Source organism: Hippichthys cyanospilos, chromosome 3, assembly GCF_059441005.1.
Source record: "Hippichthys cyanospilos isolate Australia breed blue-spotted pipefish chromosome 3, RoL_Hcya_1.0, whole genome shotgun sequence".
In the NCBI taxonomy this organism is placed as follows: domain Eukaryota; kingdom Metazoa; phylum Chordata; class Actinopteri; order Syngnathiformes; family Syngnathidae; genus Hippichthys; species Hippichthys cyanospilos.
This window is the reverse complement of record NC_142371.1, coordinates 19,014,148-19,034,822: the sequence shown is the minus strand read 5'-3', so window position 1 is coordinate 19,034,822 and position 20,675 is coordinate 19,014,148. Positions and strand designations below refer to the sequence as shown.

Sequence of the window (20,675 nt, the reverse complement as noted above, 5' to 3'; positions counted from 1 at the left end):
ATTTGAGGGGAGCTCCAGATCAAAGAAAGGACATCCTTTTTCCGTCACTTTGCTTCCTTTTTTCGTTTGCGATCCCGAGAGCAAGTAAACATTTCATCGTAAACGAAACTGCATCCGTAAGCTCTTTTTCTTCTCATTGCGTGATTACTCATTCGATAATACAGAAATATTAATAATGGCGTCTCCCGTCTCCCCTCTTTCTCGTTGTCGGCGTCCAGGCCGACGTCAGGCGCCGTAAACGCTCTCGTTGCTGTAGGTCAGGTAGAGAAACAGGTCTTCTTCGTGGTGCTCCTAAAAAAAAAAAAAAAAAAAAAAATTACGCATTTGGTCAAAATGTTTTTTCTCATTGAACCCTTCACACACATGCAAGTACCTGGGATAAAATGTCTAGACTCTTAAAAAAAAAAAAAAAAAAAATATATATATATATATATATATATATATATATATATATATATATATATAAACAAACTATCACACTTTAACACTTTTGTCATATATAAAACACACAGAACTTAAGGGACAACGTATAAGATTTACACCGTTTTTCATCAAAAGGAATAAATTAATTGATTATAAATTTCAAAAACTTGCAAATAAATGTGCTCTTAACGACCAACGGTATGTTTTAAATATAATTGTAGGTCTAGTTATGATGAAATGATATTATTTGCGGGGGGTGGCACCCCTCCGGAGGCCGCCATGTCTATTATAGTTACGGACAATGGTAAATCAATGGCGATCCTACCTCATAAACTGCAGACAAGGGGGAACTGGAAGGGGGCATGGAGTTGTGGACGAAGAAGAAGAGCGCCTCCTCTGGTCTCAATGACACCCGCTGGCGGATGAGGAAACACAACTGGCCCACTGGGAGGGAAGGAAAATCATCAGTGGGGGCCATTTTATTTGGTGAAATTAGCAAGGATATAAGCATGGTGGAGAACAAACACGGGCGGGATTTTTTTTCAAGCACAAATAGATTTGTCGATTATGCAAACAAAATAAATAATGGATGTAAAACAGGTCAAATTATGTACTGAGGCTTATGGAGTCGTTTGTTTTTAAAACTATTGTTATACTGCCCTCTGGTGGTCAAAGTGCGCATACCAGAGGGAGCCAACGTGACATGATTGGACATAATTGTTAGAAATGATTGATTCATGAATTCATCAATAATTTGATGATTCATGAAGAAGAAAATATAAATTATTAACATTAATTATAGGAATGATTGATAATTGCTGGTGAAAATGTTTATGAATGCCAAATTGCTGAACGAAAAATAATGGGCCGCATGAAGAATTATGGTGAATGATACAGTGATAACAAGTGATTTTAAATTATATGAAACGAGAATGATATTTTTTGTGGGGCATGGAAATTTTTCTCATGTTGAAAATTCTAACTATATGATGTGAATTTCAAATGGGAGTGCTGATGTGTGTCTTTTTGTACTAAGTTGAAATTGGATCGATGCAAATCGGCTGAATTCTGCGGCAGATGATCCACATCAAAATAATGGCCGAAAGAAAAACGGGTATAATATTGCGATGCTAATTTCTTTAAATTCTCTGGAATTATGTTATGTTACAGTACATTTTTGCAAACAGTCAAGTCCATGTTATATGTACCAGTTAAGTCTGAGGGTACCAAGTACTTCTTCTTGTCCAGTTCTGGAGCTCGGGACCTCTGGGCCCTTTCAACGATAATCTGTTGAGGAAAAAAAAAAAGCAATCAATTTAATGGCTTTGTGTCATCTCCAAAATGAAATATTTGCAGTTATGCTGACCGGAATCTTGTCAGGATGTTTGGCCCGGACGCGTTCTCCTTCCGCTCTCCTGACCTCCAACGGTACCGTGCGCTGGTACTGACTCGCCATCTGGACGCAAAAGGATCTTTAGGGTCACAGACAAGCGCTTTATTTATTGGGTGAACAAATGATGACATCACCAAGAAGACCATTCATTCATCAAGTGATCACATGACAACAAGTCATTTGTGAGACATTTTTGTCTTGTCAGTCAGCTACTTGACAAGATGTAGTTTGATAAAAAGGCAGATGATATTTGAGGCCAAACTGTTTTTTGAATAAATATTTATTCCAATTAGTCTTAAAAAAAAGCGCACTTTAATTAGATTTTTTTCTCGTTTTCCAGAATTTTCACCTTTTGCAAACTTACTGTTTCAAAGATTTATTTTCCTGTCACGGTATATTCAGCCAACCATATACATTCTAATAAATGGTGAAAAGATACTGTAAATTGATAAACTACAATGAAAGCCACCAAGAAAAAACACTTATGATCAAGAAAAAAGCATTCATATTAAATAAAAATGAATTGATATGAAGTAAATGTACAGTATAATATACTAGAAATGTGTACAGTAAATGGAACAACTTACAGTATAATGAAAAATGAAAATATAATTTTTAATAAAACCAGATTGGAAGTTAAAATATATGGAATAAACAACCATAATAACAACCATATTATAGTAAATGATGAAAATATACCGCAAATGCATAAAATATCATGAAACCCCCAAGGAAAAAACGTATGATGAACAAAAAAACGTTTATAATAAAAATTACATGTATATATAGTTCGACAAAAATGCTTTGCGGTTTTCACTTGTTATGGATATTTTTCGGAACGTAATTCCTGCGATAAACGAGCGAACAGTGCATACCATATTTGTGTAGCTTTACATTTTTGAGTGTGTTGTGCTTTCAAATATCTTAACGAGTTTAAATTTCATTTTGATTTATTTAAACGTGTTTTAAGCAAGTATTGAAAGTATTTTTAACACGATCTCTACATCGCGGATGTTCATCTGTTACAGGTGAGTTTGGATGGTACTACAACGCTAAAGGTTTTCGTTTACAGGCGTGGGCGGGGCAAAATTCAGTAAACAATAACAACTGGAGTCCTAATCTGTTTTTTTCTCTCTCTCTCTCTCTCTCCATGCCCGGGTTAACTACCTATCGTTTTTTTTTTCATTGTTTTTTTTTTTTTTTTTTTTGGGGGGGGGGGCCATGTTTGGTCACGTGGTGCGGCGAAACTGAGTCAGAAAAACAATCGCGATTGAGCAACAACGCCACGTTCATTGCACGTCACAACAGCTGTGCGTGTCAATTTACAGCTGCTTCGACAAACGGTTTATAATATTAAAAAAAACAACGAGAGTCTGGCTAAATGATATATTTAGTGCGATTTGTGTACTTTGCGCGACAACGTGTAAAATCAAACAGCTGCTAACGCTGCTTTAGCATGTAGCAATACCGAGTCGTCGTCTGTGGTTTACGTACCTTCAAGACAGCCAAAACACGGTTGGACGTAATTTCAGAGCAAGTCCAAAATCCTCACTTTGTTTGTCGTCTCGCTGTTAACTGCTGCGAGGAAGCAAATATCGCCGATAGGAGCGTTTTCGAGAACATAGAAGTCCAAACGTACGCAAAGATGTCGACTGCAGTCTTCCGCTCGACGAAAACAACAAATAACTCAAGGTCGGCCCACTGTATTTTCGACCAATCACAGATGACCGTCTTTATTGAGTTACAATTGACCAATTGAAATACAGCATACGATACTTTGCTGTGATTTCATTCGTGAACGTTTTATGCGACGGTCGTCTAACCAATCGGCTTTTCTGAACAATTTGAAGAAACGCCCCCAGCGTCTACGTGCCCTACGTGCATTCCTTGTTCTCGACGTGAAGCAACATGCACTGACGGAATTCAGAGAAGTAAATAGTATAAATTTAAAGATAATTCACATTAACACACCAATTGCATTACGAGGATTATGTTTTCGCTTGCTCGATTGACCTTCACAAATCCCAGTACAAAACTCACCAGTAAATCTTGTTTGATTTTTACAACGTGATTGAAATCTAAATTTATTGAAACATTCACTGTGTATAGCTAAAATGTTCTGTACATTTAAGAAGTTGCACATTTTTACATGAGTCCAAAGGACTCGCACTGCAGAAATACATGCGTCATTAGTTCATCTTTTCCACTCTAGTAGATATACAAATGTAATATTCTTAAAACATCTACTGGAAAAATAGGTTTGCTTTTCAAAATACATTATAGCCACGAGCGTTTTATGATGAGGATATTTTTCATAACAGTCAACAGTGTCCAGGTCTAGTTTACTGTGGTCCTTGCTTTGTACCAAAGAGGCAAAGTGTCCTTTTGATGAAAAGGCAGTAATCCACTTTCAAAGACACAGATGTCTCAAGTTTTTAGTCCCTCTCATACAGCAGCTGTGGCCGTGGTGAGTTTGAGGGCATCCGACAGATTGCGCTGCCGGACCCTGGTGTTGCCGATCAATTCCAAATGCGAATCCGGTACCCATCCGCGATGCCGGTCGGACAGTCTGGTACCCTCGACCCAATCTGGGAAAACCCAAAGAAACCAATGAGGAAAAAAAACTGACCACTTCAAATGAGTTATAAATGTAAATGTTCTTACGGTCGCTGCTTTGTTGGTGTACCAGTATGATATCAGCTTTTTCTAATGACAACTCATCCGGCTGCTGGGCCACAAAAGCTCTGATGCATTGCATCTGTGGGAAATCTAAAACGCAAAGGAAAAAGGGCTGACCTATAAAAAGCATGATATGATTCATTTTTTTCCAATTACAAGCTACGCTAAGATTTTGCTAAACCTTTAAGACACATTGGTGCGGAATTTAAGTGAAAAAATAGCTGTCAGCAAATCGAAATTAATTCTTTTTAATGCCATGACAGGAACAGTATAAATTCTTTTCAAATCAAGCGCAAATGAATACAAACATCTGGCAACTTAATGCTAACTTGTATTAGAATGACTCCTTAGCAAAACATTGTAGGTCTTTATTTTGTTAAGTTTTATACAGGATGCACTTTGCAATTAGTAATGCAATTATCTGTCGGACGAGCGAGAAGAAAATCCTCCTTTTTTTCAAATTAAGAGCAAATTAATTGGAACATGGAGGGTATTAGTGAGTTATTTGCACAACATTTCATGCCTTTATTTTGTTAGGTGTTATGTGGAATGCGCTTTGTCGTTAGTGACACAATTTTCTTGCAGATTAGCCAGAAAAAAAAACTTTCTTTTCAAATAAAGAGCAGATTAATCAGAACGCTAAGCAACACATTGCTAAATTGTATTACAGCGACTCTCGTAAAATATTCTATGCCTTTATTTCAATGAGTTTTATATGAATGTGATTGTCATTAGAGACAATTTTCTGGAAGACAAGTTAGGAAAGAAACTTTTATTTTCAACTTAAAAGCAAATTAATTGGAACATGGACATTATTTCAAAATTTGCAAACTTGTAATTTGATACATTTTATATGGATCCGGGTTAGGAGGTACTGGTCTAAATCATATTCACAATTGATTTTTTTATGATCGAATGAATGACGAAGGAAGCGGCGGCGCTAGCACGTCAGGAAACCCTCACCTTGCGCGGAAGAAAAATCGACATCAGGGTGAGGGCGCGAAAGGGCGGAAATCCAACGTAGCTTATCACTCCTAAAGGAAACAAACGCAAAAAAAAAAAATGAGTGCTTATCTCCTTAGCCTCTTGTGACGTCACAGCATGTGCCTCTTACTGGGTGTCGGTCCTGAGCAGCAGCGACTTGTGTGCCGTGTGCAGCCTGAACAGATTCTTCTGCAGGGAATGAAGTTTGACCCGGCAGTTTTCCGCCCGCAGCTCCTTCACGGGGGCGTGGTCGATCACCGTGAATTTGCCCCCTCTGGAAGAAAACATGGCAAACTCGTTGAAGCTTGCGGGCCATTTTTTTTTTTGCAGAGAAACATTTCTTATGCTTTTCAGCATTCACGCAAATCAGATGATAAAAAGGAAGAACTCTCTGATAAGACTGACAAGATAAGGCAGGTGCAAGTCGAACAGGATGTTGTAAATGATCATAAAAAATAAAAAAACGGACCGGAGCATGAATCAGTCATCCAGTAAAAGCAAATTCTGACTCACTCTTTTTGTTGCGAAAGCAGCAGGTAGTCGTTGAATAAGTGCATGTAAATGTTCCTCTCCGTATCCTTGAGGGAGAAATCCATCAGTTCGGTGACTGGACCTTCTCGGACCAACCTCCGAGATTGACTGATGAGAGGGAGGGTCTGCAGCAAGCGACATCATATCAGCATTGATCACCACCGTGATTTTTGTTTTTGTTTTTTACGAAAATTCCAAAGGTTTGACGTACCCTGCACTCAAAGTCCACCTTGGCACTGAGGGACACCAACGACTCGATGCTTTTCATTTGGGAGATGCTGTCATTGCTTTCTTGGATCAGCTAGGGAACAAAAGTAACGGTTAACTCAGTTTTGCACGTTTTGGATCAAGTAGAATGACATTTCTTCTAGACAGTTACAACCAAATGGCCACTAGAGGGAGACAAAACGGAAGCTTCGGAAACTCGTTATTCAGTTGGGGGACTAGCTGTACTGTTTGACAAAAGAGGTCGAAATGAGCATTTTGACGTTGATTCTGGGTGATCACAGGTTCGTAGAGCCACGGAAACCAGTGTGATAAGGGGGCCTGGAAATGGAGGCCCCCACGTTGGCTCTTGAATGTGTAGGACATCGGGTTCAAACTCCACATAGAAATGACTGGATGCAGTACCACATATCCCCAGCAGAGGGCACAGCCCTTGAATGCTTAATGTTCGTTCAAAAAAATGTTCAAAATAAGCGTGGCGTCACACGATTTGTGAAGCTCAATAACTTGTTTGAAAAATAATATGCGTGACGTCACAGAACGTGTATCATTACACAACGGTTAACGGTTAATAAAAACAGGTACTTGGCCTGCCACTGATTTACTCCAGGGGTTCTCAAAGTTGGTTACCAGAATCCCCGGGGTACGTGAAGGCACTCCAGGAGGTCATCAAAGTTGTTTAAAATATTTTTAAAAAGCACCATCCATGAAAAAATATCTTGAAAAATACAAACAATCAAGTAAATACTTCCGAAAAAAATTAAGTCTCCCCCATATCAGAATGCTCAAGCTGTCCTATACCAAAATACAATTATTTTAAAACTACTTAAAGTTTGTTTTTTAGATCTTCACCGTCATCCAAAAGGATACTTTTTGTTGATAATAGTTTTTAAGTGTACAAATTCTTATTTAATTTATAATTTAATTATTATTATTTGCTTGTGCCAATGGAGTTCCAAAGTTTCATAAGTTATACAAAGTAATTGGCTGAAAATAAATAAATAAATAAATAAAAGTAGGTAGACAAGGAATTTACCTTCTCCAAAAGTCTCAAGGCTTTAATGGCCTGCGCGGCTTCGGGGGTGCCCGCAGTGGTTCTCTTCACGATGTTCTGAAATTAAACCAAATTTGCTAACGTGAAGCCTAAAAACTGGCAGAATTTTGAGCAGTTGAAGATTCAAATAAAATCCGGGGTGAAAAGATCCCTTCAAAATCACACAATTTAGATCAGTGGTCCCCAACTCGCGGTCCGCGGACCGGTACCGGTCCGTGGACCGGGGGTTGGGGACCACTGGTCTAGATGATGATGCCACAAAAAAAAAGTAAAAATCCAAAAACGTGAGAAAAACAAATCGTTCTACTATTTTGTTAGGCATCACCTGGACCAGCAGCTTGATTCGTGTAATTCTTTGGAATGGAAGGACGAGGAAGGAACGAAGGGGAAGCCTCTGACAAACCGGGCTCCTCTCCAACTTCTCTACGATGCGTTTGAAACCCGGATTCTCATTCCTTAAGAATCAAACAAACAAAAAACACCAAATTAAAACTGATCTCAATCATGTGCAGCGAGGACATGAAAAGAGTCTCACATGAGTCTCTGGTAGGTGGCGTCCTGATAGGACTGGTTGGTGAGGTAGGGTACGTAAACCATCTTGAAGCGCTGGCAGTGGCGAGCGATGATGTCACACACGGTAAAGTGCATGATGTCCGACTCCAGGCGCTCCTCGAGCTTCGATAAGAAACTAAGAAATAAAACACCAAACGCGGTTATTTGGGTCATTTTTTGTTGTCTATTTTGGGGTGAGCGAAGCTTGTTTGCTCAAGGGTCACAGTGAATTTTGCGAAGACAGATAGCACAGGTCAAGCTTAATTTTTTTTTAAATTTTAAATTGCGTTTACAAAAAAAAAAAACATGGAAAAAGGCTTTGTTGAAATTTTTCATCAATTTTTTTGATAGTTTCAGGCACTTTGAAGCACTTGGTTATTTTTTTCAGTTTTAGACTAAGCTATAATCTATATAAACGCTGTAAAAAATAATTGACAGCTGTTGACAGTTGTGTGTATTGCTTTTTTTTTTGTTTTGTTAACGTTAAAAAGGATCGAGGGTTATGTATACTTTGTCAAGTGGGGGGGCGTGAAAAGTTTTCTTTTCCCCTGGGGGGGCATGGCAAAATATAATTGAGACGCACTGGGTTAACACAATTATGGGATGAAAGATAATAAAAATAAGAATGACCTTTCTGGGTCGTTTTGTACAAAACAACCCTAAAAATTGGGCCATTTTGTAAAAGACGGCCAGGAAAATTGGGTCCATGCGACCCAAACATCGGGTGGACTCATTTTTACGTCATTTTAGAGCGGGCATCACGGAACGGGCCCCGCGCGCCCCACTTGGGCCACCCCAGCTGGAGCCTGACCTGTGGCTGATGGCTCGGACGTCGGGCAGCCGGGAAAAGAGCCAGTTGCGATCCTGCGTGGTCAGCAGCGCCCCCAGCTGTTTGGACTTGACGAAATGCTCCACCACGATGTCCAGACTGCGGCAGTAGGACGCCTCGGAGGTCACCACTTCAAATCGCACCTTGAAACGCAAGAAGAGGAACATGGAAGTCAGGACAGGAACACGGGCCGCGATGACTGATGCCCACTTTGCCGTCCGTGACGTCATTTTGACTTTGACTGGAAAAGCAAAGTGGAAGTGAGCCAGTCGATTTGTTGAAAAGTTAACTGGCAAAGGCATGCTTTACTATTTCAAATAAACGCTTACGCAATCGCTTCCCCTGCTGGAAGAAGCGTGGGGAAAGTCCGGGATTTCTGTCACATTTTTGAGCAGTCTGAATTGTGAGGTAATAGAGGGCGACTGATTCATTTGGTTACGCCCCGTTTAAAGCGAAACAGTAGTGGCTGAAGATATTCAATGACACCCAAAAACAGCCTTGTCACGAGGATCCGTTACCGCTCCTTTTTTTTTTGCCGTTTGTTATCAGATGATTTACCGATGCCCTCGAGGAAGATTGTCTTTATGTTCTGTGGGGAGTTTTTGGAGTTGGGAGGCCTGCAGCCAGGGAGGAATCAACGCACATGTGGAAAAACAAGGGCCTCGCTTAGTGGATATCGCAAGCTGCCCGAATGCTCACAAAAGCGTGTTGCGTTCACTTGCGGGGAGAAAAAATCGTTTTGCGGTGAATTTTTCTTAAACTAATTCCATCACAACTTTGTATTATTATGTACCTTCCAATGGTCATGGTCATTCAATTGCAGGTACTATTTATTCATTTATTTATACGGAAAACCTTTGTGACCTTCTTTTACTTTGATAATTGAAAGAAAATCTTCTATAAAACCAGCGATTGACTGACTGGATTCTGTAAGGATGTATAAATACATCTTTGTGACTGAAGGTGTCTATATACAGTATATTAATAAATATACATATATTAGTATTATTTTTTTGTAGAATTGTATTTCTTTTTTGACCTTTTGTCCACAGAAAAAAAACTATTCTGAAAAACTTTAAAAAATCGTGTTTAAAATGAAAAAATGGGAAAAAAACAAGAAATTATTTTATAAAACAGTTACAAGAAAAAAAAGAAAAAATGTCTGAAAACCCCACCGTCAGCTTGTTTTTTTTTTTGTTTGTTTTTTTAACCTTAACCTCTAGATGCAGACTCAGTAATGACGGACTATTTATTGCAATCATCCAATTTGTTTAACTCATGAATAATATAGTTATACATAACAAATGAATAATAGTTATACACATTTTTTTTAACTTTATATTAGTATACAGTCCCTTGGAGTTCAGAGAAAAGTTGTTCCAAAAAACAAAAAGTGATGCTTATTTATTTATTTATTTTTAGGTGGGGGAGCGGTTGATTTATTACTCAATTTTTTCTGAATATATCTGCCTCATTCTTTTTTCAAACAGTTTTTGTTTTATGAATTTTTTTCACAAAAAAACGGAAAAATAGAGAAACATATTGACAAATTAAAAAAAAAACTTAAAAAAAAGTATGAAAAGTATGTATGAAAGTATGAAAAAAATGCCCCCCCAAAAATCTAGAAAAAATGGATGATTGTTTTCAAGTGATTGCAACGCACGTTGGTATATTTGTGCTCAGCCTGGACAAACTATAAATTTCAAGTTCAAGAAACAAATACGCAGTATTTAGCTTGCAGATACAGGTCAGAGGTGAAGCCAACATTGAATTCTCTTCCTACCAGCTGCCCATTAAAAACAGCGTTTCTGTGCGTCTTTACCTCCTGAAGGCGCCTCTTATCCTCCGTGAGGTCCTCCAGCTCGTTGCTACTCCTGACCCCCGGCAGCTCCCGCCACAGCGTGGCCGATTGCGTGAGCGAGATGGAGAGGCGCGGGGACGCGGGCCTGCCCTCGCTCCTCGGACGCTCGGGCAGAGGCAAGCTTCTCACGCTCGTAATGGAGCCTGTGTGGGACAGCGAGTGGGGGTGCGGGACGGGGGGCAGCGGCGGGAGAGGTCGGCGGGCCGGAGGCGGCGACGGGGCGGGAGACGCCGAACTGTCCTCGCCGACGGAGAGGACGTCGGAGCGAGACTGGCGCAGGATCTCAAAGTTCTGGGCCGCCTCGCTGTACTGCTGGTAGAGTTGGGCGCGATCTGTTGTGGCGATGAGATAATGAGGGCGAGAAGAGGATGTAAGAGGAAAAAAAAGAGGTACAGGAAATTGAAGACAAGAAGCAAGAAAAAAAAAGCTGTTCAGATGTGGTAGTGGCATTTTAACGTCTTCATTAGTTTAATATCTTATTTCACAGTTGAATGTGAAATTAAACTATTAAACGTTATACTAATCAACAGATTTTCAAACGCTGCATATATTTGATTTACAATATTATAAATCAAGGTTACTCTATTGTGAATCACTGTAAGTAATAATGTACTTTCCACGTGGATATAAAAGTGCTTTTGTATTCAGAATCAAGTTTTGTTCAGTTGTTAGTTTTCATTTTTTTAAATTCCTCTTCAATAAAGCGCTTCTCTGTACTTCATAGGTTTTTGTTTGTAATTTGCTTGCACTATGTTTTAGCAATGTGTACCTGCCATAAAAATATAATTTGTAATATAATAAGTACCTGCAGTATCTGTTTGTCTGTCTGTATAACCACCCAGCTATTTAGCTACCTACCTACATGGGTCGCTAACTAGCTTTGCTACCTATAAGACAGCAAACTGTCTACCTACCCATCTTGCTATCTAGCAAACAAATTCACCAGCTAGCCAGCTAGCAAACATAGCTACCGACCAAGCTTGTGTACCGATTAAGCTAGCTATCTACTCATCCGACTATCTACCAATACACGTCAAGTTAGCTAGCTACCTACATACAATGCTAGCTGCTTAGCTTACCTATGTGCTAGGCCTTAATAGGTTATAGCTGGCAATGTACATAATAATTATGCTACTATCTACCTACCCATCTTGCTATCTACCAAACAAATTCACCAGCTAGCCAACTAGTAAACTAGCTGGTGAATTTGTTTGGCTGGTCTTCGGCATAGTTACCGACCAAGCTTATGTACCGATTAAGCTAGCTATCCACTTATCCACCTATCTACCAATACATGTCAAGTTAGCGAGCTACCTACATACAATGCTAGCTGCTTAGCTTACATATGTGCTAGGCCTTAATAGGTTATAGCTAGCAATGTAAATTATGCTTCTATCTATCTATCTATCTATCTATCTATCTATCTATCTATCTATCTATCTATCTATCTATCTATCTATCTATCTATCTATCTATCTATCTATCTATCTATCTATCTATCTATCTATCTATCTATCTATCTATCTATCTATCTAATTTAAACCAAATTTTTGGAATGCAAAGTCAGAGCTGCAGCTGTTTTTCCCGCAAGTTCGTCGTTATGAGTGCTTGCGCAAACCTGCCTGTAGCTCGCGGACACACGTATACAATGTTTCAATACACACACATGCACACACTCCACTTTTGACAACATCTGTGTGAGTCAAGCGCACCCAGGCTTGTTTGGCTTGTCAAAAAACATTTTTGCTTTCCATTTAGATCATTTTGGTCTAAACTGTGTGTGGGGTAAAAGGCGGGGGGGGGGGTTGCGAGCTCGTTTTTCTGCCCCGGTGAATCACACACGCTGAAGGGAAATGAGCCAATGCGTCACGCTTTTCCCGTCTGCGCGCAAGTCTGCAGATACACATCTGAAGACACGTTGCCCTGCCACCCACCAAACTAATACGCCCGATTAAGATTTATTAGGAAATTACACCAAAAACAGGCGTGGAATGTTTTCTCACTGTGGAATTCTATTTATTCATCCTTGCGCTGAGGCCAGTACATTTTCACTAAGGTCATTATGCACTGCACAGATTTCCAAAGTATGGCCCAAGGGCCATTTGTGGCCCTTTCAACTCATTCAATCCTAAAGACTAATTTTCCCTATTTTTTTCAACCCTATTCATTTTCAAGTGTTAAGAGGGTGTAAAAATGCTGGCTGTAAAATGATTTAGGCACTAAGGTAAGTAAATGCTTGATTAATTTAAAGTAATGTAATTAATCATTTAGGTAATGAAGTACTAAATTAATTACTTTAAGTAATTTGTTAGTGAATTAATCAATTACTTTTAGTCCTCAAGAACGAATTGCTTACTTCAGGCACTGAAGTACTTATGGCACTAAAGTAATCAATTACTTTAGGTAAATAAATACAAAAGTAATTGATTCTTTTAGGTGAATGTGTGCTAAAGTAATTGCTTATTTTAAGCACCAAAGTACCTCATTTATTTAACAGCAGCCACTTTGAAACACTCTTTTAGTTAAACACATGAAACAAATTGAAAAAATAAAAATAAATACCTGGTATTGAATGTCTAGACTCTTTAAAATGTTAATAGTTAAACTAATCAAGTAAGCATCAGAAGATTACAGACGGGGAGTAGGGTCAGAAAAAACAAAATGATACAAGAAAAAAAATGGAACGAAATAAGAAAAGAAGGGAGGTACTCACTAAAAAACTTGGAGTTCCTTTTTCGTCTTCCGATTGTGTCCAAAACGTTCCTGGAAAAAAAAAAAACACCAGAAATTTGTAACAATTACAAAACAAAACAAAAACAAAAACACCCTCTATGATACTTTTGGGACTCACCTAAGCTCCACCTCTCCCCAGCTTTTACTGCGATCATCCTCATCTGGAAGAACAAAGTGTCCCGTTGTCAAAACATTATACAACAGCATTCTCATCAAAGCACCGGAGTGCCAAGCCGGTAAAATTTGTAAGCGGGACTTTGGTGACAGCGACTGAGCCAAGCAACTCGACGAGTACTATCCAATCTCTTCTATTTGTCTCCGCCCACCGGCCAACCACAGCGTTACCTGTGATGCATGCGCCACGCGGTGGAGTGAGTGACAGGAAAGAGGAGAGTTTTGACGTTCGAATTGTAAGAGTCCATCATCTGATATGGATTTTGTGGGCGTGCTGATAGGGCGACAAATTATGCAAGATTCTGGAAAGTTGAGGCTTACGGACGTCGATTGATTGAAATGAGATCACCACCAAGTATACAAGGTGCCCCTCAAAAAACTCATATGCCTGCGAGGCAAACTAAATTAGCTCAACACTTCAATAGCGGGAAGAGGACATGTTGATTTTTCAGGGATCTCTAACTTGCATGACCGGGCCGCAAAGGGCTCTAAAATTGAAAAAAAGGTCTGGACCAGGTGCAGACGGATGGAGTGTTTTGATAATCCATTGATTTCGCTAGAAAATTGACAAAAGCATTACAACAGTTCTATGAAATTCCCATTCTGATTGATATTTTCTTCAATTTCGACGGGCCGGATTAAAAAACTCAATGGGCCCCCGGGTCACAGTTTGCACAAACCTGATCTTACATGACATATTTTCTACTCCTTGCCAAATAAACTCATATTTTTATTTTCATCTTAACCCAAAGTGCTTGACTGACATCTTATAATCTTATAAGGTGCAAAAACACAGACAAGGAAGAAAATTGAACCAATGCGCGACAGCAACGATGGAAACAACAAGGTTGTCCGAACCCGGTTCTCAAGGGCCGCTATCATGCATTTTTTTCATGTGTTGGAGAAAGGAACCTTCAAAAACATGCAGGTAGCATCCCTCAAGAACTGCAATAGAATAAGAGTAAACTAAGCCCTCTAATTCTAACCCTCATGGAAGCAAGAATTGGCTAAATTAGACGACGAAGTTGAGTACGTTTTTGGGGACACCTTCTATATCGCAACGCTTAAAAAAAACCCGTGCGGTGCTGATTGGCGAGTTGAGAATCAAGTCATTACAATCAGGGCCCGCCTCCTCTTTTGTTACCTGTTGTAGTGAATATTCGAGTTCTGCGATCCCTTGCAACGCCTTCCTCCTCTTCCACCTCTACAAGCACCTCGTTTCTTCTTTCGGCGGTTTTACGGATGCCCCGTCGCCTCAAACGAGCCTCGGAACCCAAATCCCGGAAACTGTTGGTGCTCGTCAGAGCGGCGCCTCCCGCTTTCCTCTTTTCCGGGTCTGCTCCGTCTGTGCTACACTCACGAGTTTCGGATTCTACGCCCGGTGAGCCCCGACCCTCTGGAAAACCGGCCTCCTCATCCTCTCTTTCTTCTTCCGCCTCATACAGCGCTTCATCATCTTCCTCATCATCATCACCCTCTGTGGAGGGTGCAAGGTGATCTGATTGGGAGTGATAATTGAGAATGGGGCAGCTGCTAGGCTTATACAGTGTGTTGCTCACGGACAAATACATCTCCATTTCTTTCTGTCTGCTCGCCTCTTTCTCGGTCTCTGATTTCTTTACCTCTCCGTCTCCCTCCTCTGCAATTTTCACGTCTACGGCTACCCTCTCTGACCGGAGATCAAGCTGAGACTCTTGATCCACTGCCGGGTTTTGATCATCCTTCCCTTCCGTGTCTAAGAATGTGTCAGCGTGAGTGTATGCGGATGTGTCAGCATGCATGGCTGAGAGCTGGTCAGCATGCATGTCTCGCTGGCCCTGCCCCATACCTCTCAGTCCCTCCACCTCCAAAGACTCTTCCTCCTCCAGGTCCGGTTCGGGTTCAGAGTGCAGCTCGTCCCCACTCAAGCTATGCATCTCCGCCGCCCCCTGGGCAACCTCGTCCGCTTGGCTCGCCTCTGTCCGAGTGAGTCCTTGTTCTCCTGAGCCGGGGTCCTCCGCCACCTCCTCCCCCGAGTGTCCCAGGATCTCTCGTACCACGCTTTTGGCCCACTTAAGGTGAGGGGCTTGCGAATGCCGCTTCGGCTCCTCGGACATGCTCCACGCGCCGCTCATTCGGATCCGAATGGCTTCTTTCTCTTCCGGGCTCATGGCTTCAACGTTGAGCCCTTCTAAAGCGGGAAGAATTTGCTCAAAAGTCACCTGAGAGTAGACATCGGCGTAAGGATTCGCCGGGAGACGAGCGAGTCCTTCCCTCTCGGCAATTTCTTTATTCCTTTCCCTCCACTTCATGAGGAGTCGTTCGGTCTGCGAGTCTCTTTTCAAGGGTCCAATCTCAGCATACGGGTGCTCCGCTTTCCTCGCTTTCATTTTCAGATTGTCTTGTGGAGAAAATGTTTGTCGGTTGTCCTCAGTACACCTGTCGCTGTCCTCGTCAGCCTCCTGGTGGCTGTTCATCACATGCTCATCATTACTCCTCAGTGACGGACGCAGGTCAACTGGAGGCTGCCAACTGACATCATCGCTGATATGATGAAGACTTTCTGAAAGGAGGTTGTGTCTTTCGTCTCCTTCCTCCCGCTCAGCAAGTGACGGCGACATCCCGTCGTGCTTTGGTCGCGGTAGCGTTTGACCGATCACGCAAAAGACGTACTTGGGCTTCTTCCCCCTCCCGGCTTCTTCCTCCTCATTAGCGTCGTCCTCCCTCGTTGGTTGATCGTTGCCAGAAGATGAGGCGGTGCCGCTTGCGTCCCCGCCCCCCCAAAAGTCATGACAGTCCAGAAACTCCTCTCGCTCGTCCTCGTCATCACCGCCGCTGGAAACGGTCACAAAGCCGTCCTCTCCGGAGAGCATTCGGTCTCTATCTGGCCTCCACCCAATCTCACTTCCCCTTTCGCTCTCTTCGCTGTTGCTCTCTCCCTCTGCATCCCTCTGCCAGCTTCCCCCCGTTCCTCCATCGCCGCCAGACAGATGATCCAACTCCCCCCGGACCTCTTCTCCTCCGTCTCCTTTGACCCGCTCCCTCTGCTCCCTGTAGTCTTTTTTTTCTGCCGTTCCCTCTTTCCACTTGACGGGCCTCTCTCTGTCTGCAAAGTCATCCTCCAGAGACGAGTCTTTACTATTCCTGCCCCTCTGTGGTTCTAACCACATCCGCCTTTGCTCCGGCACATTGGCTGCCATTTCATTGCTGTCTATCTCACTTCTTCTTTGCTCCTCTCTCTTTGCTTTCTGCGCACTCCTCCTGTCATCTCGTTGACTTTCCTTCCCCAACTCCCTCTCTTCGTAGCAGTCTCTGGCTCGCCTGCGTCGCGTGTCATTGTCCATATCGCTGCTCCATTCGCCACTACTCTGAGATCTCGGCGGCGCCCGAGAGGCCGCCTCCTTGGGGGTTGTGTCATCCCACCTTGGGTCAGCCTCTCTTTCCTGTCTTTGCCTTTCCTTCCTCGGCCCGTGTGTTCTGCAGTGCTCCTTCTCTCTCCTGTCGCCGAACCGGCTTCCCTCCTCCCACGCTACTCTCCCATCCACCTCCCGGCGTCGCCCCCGGTTCCTCTCCTCCCCCCTCCCGACACGGTCTGCGTCCCCGTCTCCGTGCCGGTCCCTTGCCGAGCCGCCCTTGCTGTCTCCCTCGCTTCTGCTGTGTTGATATGTCAACTCCTCGCGCTCTCTGCTGTCCCTCACTTTTTCCCGCCTTGTTTCTCGTTCATCGCTGTCTCCCTCGCTCCTCGTGCCCCTCCCTCCGGCTCTCCGGTAGGTCCCCTCCTGCTCGCGACTGTTTGAATGCATCCCCCTGACTCGTCGACTGTGCGGTGAAGGAATCCTGGCTTCCCTCCTTTCAAAGTTTTCCCTTCTTCTTGCTTGATCCCTCGCGTCCCTTGAGCCCCCTGACTCCAGGTCTCTTCTTTTCTCTCGAGGTGCAGGGTTGGACTCTTGATACCTTTGCCTGGATTTTTCACAATCTCTCCATTGGCCTCTTTCCCACTCCCTCTGCCGAACCCGCTCTCTTTCACGCTCCCGAGCGTCCGTCTCAGTTCTTCTCGGCCTGTCTCTCGGACGCCTCTGCTCGCGTCCTTCATCCCGTTCACGACTTCTTCTCATCCTGGGAAATGTGTCACCTTTCTTCATGCCCCATTCCATCTCACTCTCAAAGTCCCTCTCTACATTTGACAGCGGCCTCCCATTTTTCCTTTCGTCCTCTTGTCTCTTTTCTTGTCCGGCCTCCCTCTGCCTGGTCTTTAGGCCTCGATCTTGATCAGAGTATCTCTCGCGAGGATCGGTCTCTCTGTACCTTGACTTTTCTTTCATTTTCTCCACTTCCCGATCCTTTCGTCCCTCTTCCTTTCGGCTGCTTTCCCACTGGGCAGTCGTGGCTGGCCTTGGACTGGGATCCCTGGAGAGTCTACCGCCTGGCTGAAGCATTAGATTTGATGAAGTGTCAAAGAGGGTGCAATTTGGCCTTTTGGTCCCCATGGTACCATAATTTGGAGAACCTTAAAGACATTTCACACAGTCCGGTTACAAAATAATTCATATCAAAGGACAAGTTGAAGTAGCAGATTACGTAATGAAGTACAAACAAAAACTTAACAAGATTTAGCCAGTTCTATGCCTCATTGTTGCAAAGCTGAAAGATACATGGTAGCTTCATGCAGTTTTCCTCCAGTTTACAGAGCAAAAATGAGGCCCGAAAGAGAAGAAAAGGTGACACCCTTTTACAGTTTGCAAAGAATGCAGCACAAACCTGCAAAGCGCAGCATACCAAAAGAGGCCTTGGAGTAAGCGAGGGCCTGTTACACATAGGCACGGCATTTAACATGTAAGTCATGACAGGATAAGATCTGCATTGCACCGGGCTAGAAAAACACTCACTGTGGTGTTTATGTGCAAATCGCAAGAAGAGAGAAGCCACTCACCTGAATGTGAAGTCTTGGGGAGAGCTGGTCTCCCCCCGGTCCTGCTTAGCTCTCAGGCGTGGGCATTGCACAACAAACGAGTATGCATTCTCTGCTTTCACATTGTCCTAGGTGACTTATTAAACATATTTCCAAATGAAGCTACTTATCCAGCACTGGCAAAAAAAAAAAAAAAAAAAGCTTAATGTTTACGCCTGAACTCTCCTCCACTTTCTCTCTGCCTTCTCTGGCTCTCCCCACCTCCTTCCTTCTTCAAATTCCCAAACAAGTCTCAACAGATTGACACTTATCTTCTCCCCTCCTCCTTCAACCCCCTTGTGCCTTGTTGTCCTCTATAAGCCGCTCTCACTGACCTGCTCTCTCATAAATCCCACCGAAAATTTTGCAGGCTCTTGTCCACTTCTTTTGCTTCTCTTCCCTCCCCTTAGCCGCAGCATGAAATCCCCAGGAACAAAAGTACACACGTCGCTAGCTGTGCTGTCCTGCCCCATTCTTCTTTTACCAAACACAGGAAGTACACCTCCTTGGTGTTTCTGGCTCTGCCAGCTGATTGGTGGAGTCCGGGTAGCCGGGTGTGGCTGCACAATGCGCACACACACTTGCAGGCAGGTAAGGTGATAATGGAGTGGGGGAGGGGAGGAGAAGAGTAAAGTCAGGCCTTGGAAAATAACTTGCATTCCGCGGAATGGTATTTGGGAGCAGAATTAGAAAATACAATGCATATTTAGAAAAGAATGAAAAATACATTGGGCAATCACAAAAGGGGGCGGGGTTCAAATGTGTTAACCTCATTATCTTTACTGCAGTTGTTTGTGATTAAAAATGACTCGTTGTGATTTGTGACCATTGTATTCATTGTGTTCATTTTGGTTTCATTGATATGGATAAAAATGCCAGGCACACAGACCATGAAACACACAAACATGCATTTGGGTTTTCTATTGTTATTATCTTTGTCATGTTTTAAAAGTGTCTGTTTCGAATTTCATTATTTGACTTCTTACAAAGGAAAATTCCATGTTAATGTTGCACACATTCTTGGCATGAATCATGACTGTGATAGATTTGTGCAACCAGAATTGATATATTGTTTTTGGAAGGCTGGAGCAAGAATACGAGGCTATATTTATTTAATTCTTCGGGATCATAAATTGTACAACTGTGGCCCTGCGCGCTGCATTTAGAAGCAGACATTTTTTTTAAGTTTTCTTCCCCTAAGGAAATGCATTCAGTTGCCGTTGAAGCAAATGGGCTTACATGGTAATTTTTTGGGGGGGAGACGCAACTGTTATGCAAACTACCTTCTTTGTTTTTGATTGGTCCTCAGCATGATCAGGATGTTTGTCTCATTCACATTGAATGGTGATGAAAGAAATGACTTTCAAGATAGATTCAAAACAACGCAATCACAAATGGGCAACCGGGTATCAGTTTTATCAGCTGATCTTGTCATTTCAAGACTTTTTTTTTTCTTTGCCTGCTGTGTGACTCGATTAAAGGTGAAGGAAAATTGCATACATTCTAATACAATAATTGGTCTGATCAAAGGGTATGAATATCCATCTAAAGGAAAACAATCTGCAACAACAATGTGGTTCAAACTACAAACTCCATTAGGTAAGCAGAGCTGCAGTGTTGGAGCAGATCGATGTTAGCTAGCAATGTTACCAATGTTAGCTTCTGATTATATAACGCAAATATTACTCCGGCCCTGTGTGAGGGGCTTATGGGTAAAATAACTAGTCACAGGCTCACAGATTAGCGTTAACATGAACTTGTGAAATGCAGCACTTGATTGCTCTATGAGATTGTGGAGGCAGGGTGGTGTTTGTGTGTTCACCAAACTTAACTGCTAATAACCCAGCAGTACGTGGATGACTACACGACATAAAAAAAACAACAAGAGGAACGGAGAGCTGTTCATTCAATCCAAACACAATTTGAGATTTTGTTTTGCAAGATTATAAGGAAAATAAAACTATTTAGTGTACAGAAGTTTTTTCCCGTTGTACCAAGTCATCAAAACGGATATTGAGTAGGACTGACAGTATTTTTTTTTTAATTTGAAAACATTTCAGTTTGTATTTTTACTTGAATGGTTTCTCCTTTTCAGTCTTTTCTGACACATTTATCTTTATTTTTTTCCGTAACTGAAAATCATCGTGTAAGTATTTTTGGCCAATTCTTGAGAGACGCAGGCGAAAAATATTTAGTTTGTATGATTCACATTTCCGAGCATTGGACATTTCTCTTGCTTCAGCGACGCTTCCGGTCAGCTGACTTTAAGTGTAGAAAAATTTGGCGCACGTCATTGGCGTATACTGTCAC

At 42.2% G+C, this 20,675-nt stretch overlaps 2 protein-coding genes across 4 annotated transcripts; both read right to left on the bottom strand.

Annotated features, from left to right (window-relative positions):
• Positions 1–143: 143 nt before the first annotated feature.
• Positions 144–3,509, bottom strand: LOC148426119 (gamma-aminobutyric acid receptor-associated protein-like 1). 2 transcript variants are annotated; one of them, XM_088410256.1, is made up of 5 exons: positions 3,311–3,509; positions 1,790–1,895; positions 1,632–1,710; positions 749–867; positions 144–291 (listed from the first exon to the last, which is right to left on the bottom strand). In XM_088410256.1, the coding sequence occupies exons 2-5, from the start codon at positions 1,877–1,879 to the stop codon at positions 226–228; spliced, it is 354 nt and encodes a 117-aa protein (XP_088266382.1). In that variant the 5' UTR covers positions 1,880–1,895; positions 3,311–3,509; the 3' UTR covers positions 144–225. The 2 variants fall into 2 exon arrangements, with proteins under 2 accessions (XP_088266382.1, XP_088266380.1); XM_088410254.1 differs by having other exon boundaries at positions 1,790–1,879.
• Positions 3,510–3,865: 356 nt separating this feature from the next.
• arhgef5 (Rho guanine nucleotide exchange factor 5) lies at positions 3,866–18,829 on the bottom strand. Of its 2 annotated transcripts, none has more exons than XM_088411776.1 (15): positions 18,348–18,829; positions 14,583–17,924; positions 13,383–13,425; positions 13,245–13,294; positions 10,493–10,863; positions 8,653–8,813; positions 7,825–7,977; positions 7,615–7,744; positions 7,272–7,346; positions 6,222–6,311; positions 5,993–6,135; positions 5,610–5,753; positions 5,459–5,529; positions 4,481–4,585; positions 3,866–4,404 (listed from the first exon to the last, which is right to left on the bottom strand). In XM_088411776.1, exons 2-15 carry the CDS (start codon positions 17,902–17,904, stop codon positions 4,262–4,264), a joined length of 5,001 nt encoding a protein of 1,666 aa, XP_088267902.1. In that variant the 5' UTR covers positions 17,905–17,924; positions 18,348–18,829; the 3' UTR covers positions 3,866–4,261. The 2 variants fall into 2 exon arrangements, with proteins under 2 accessions (XP_088267902.1, XP_088267903.1); XM_088411777.1 differs by having other exon boundaries at positions 15,267–17,924.
• Between the last annotated feature and the right edge of the window lie 1,846 nt (positions 18,830–20,675).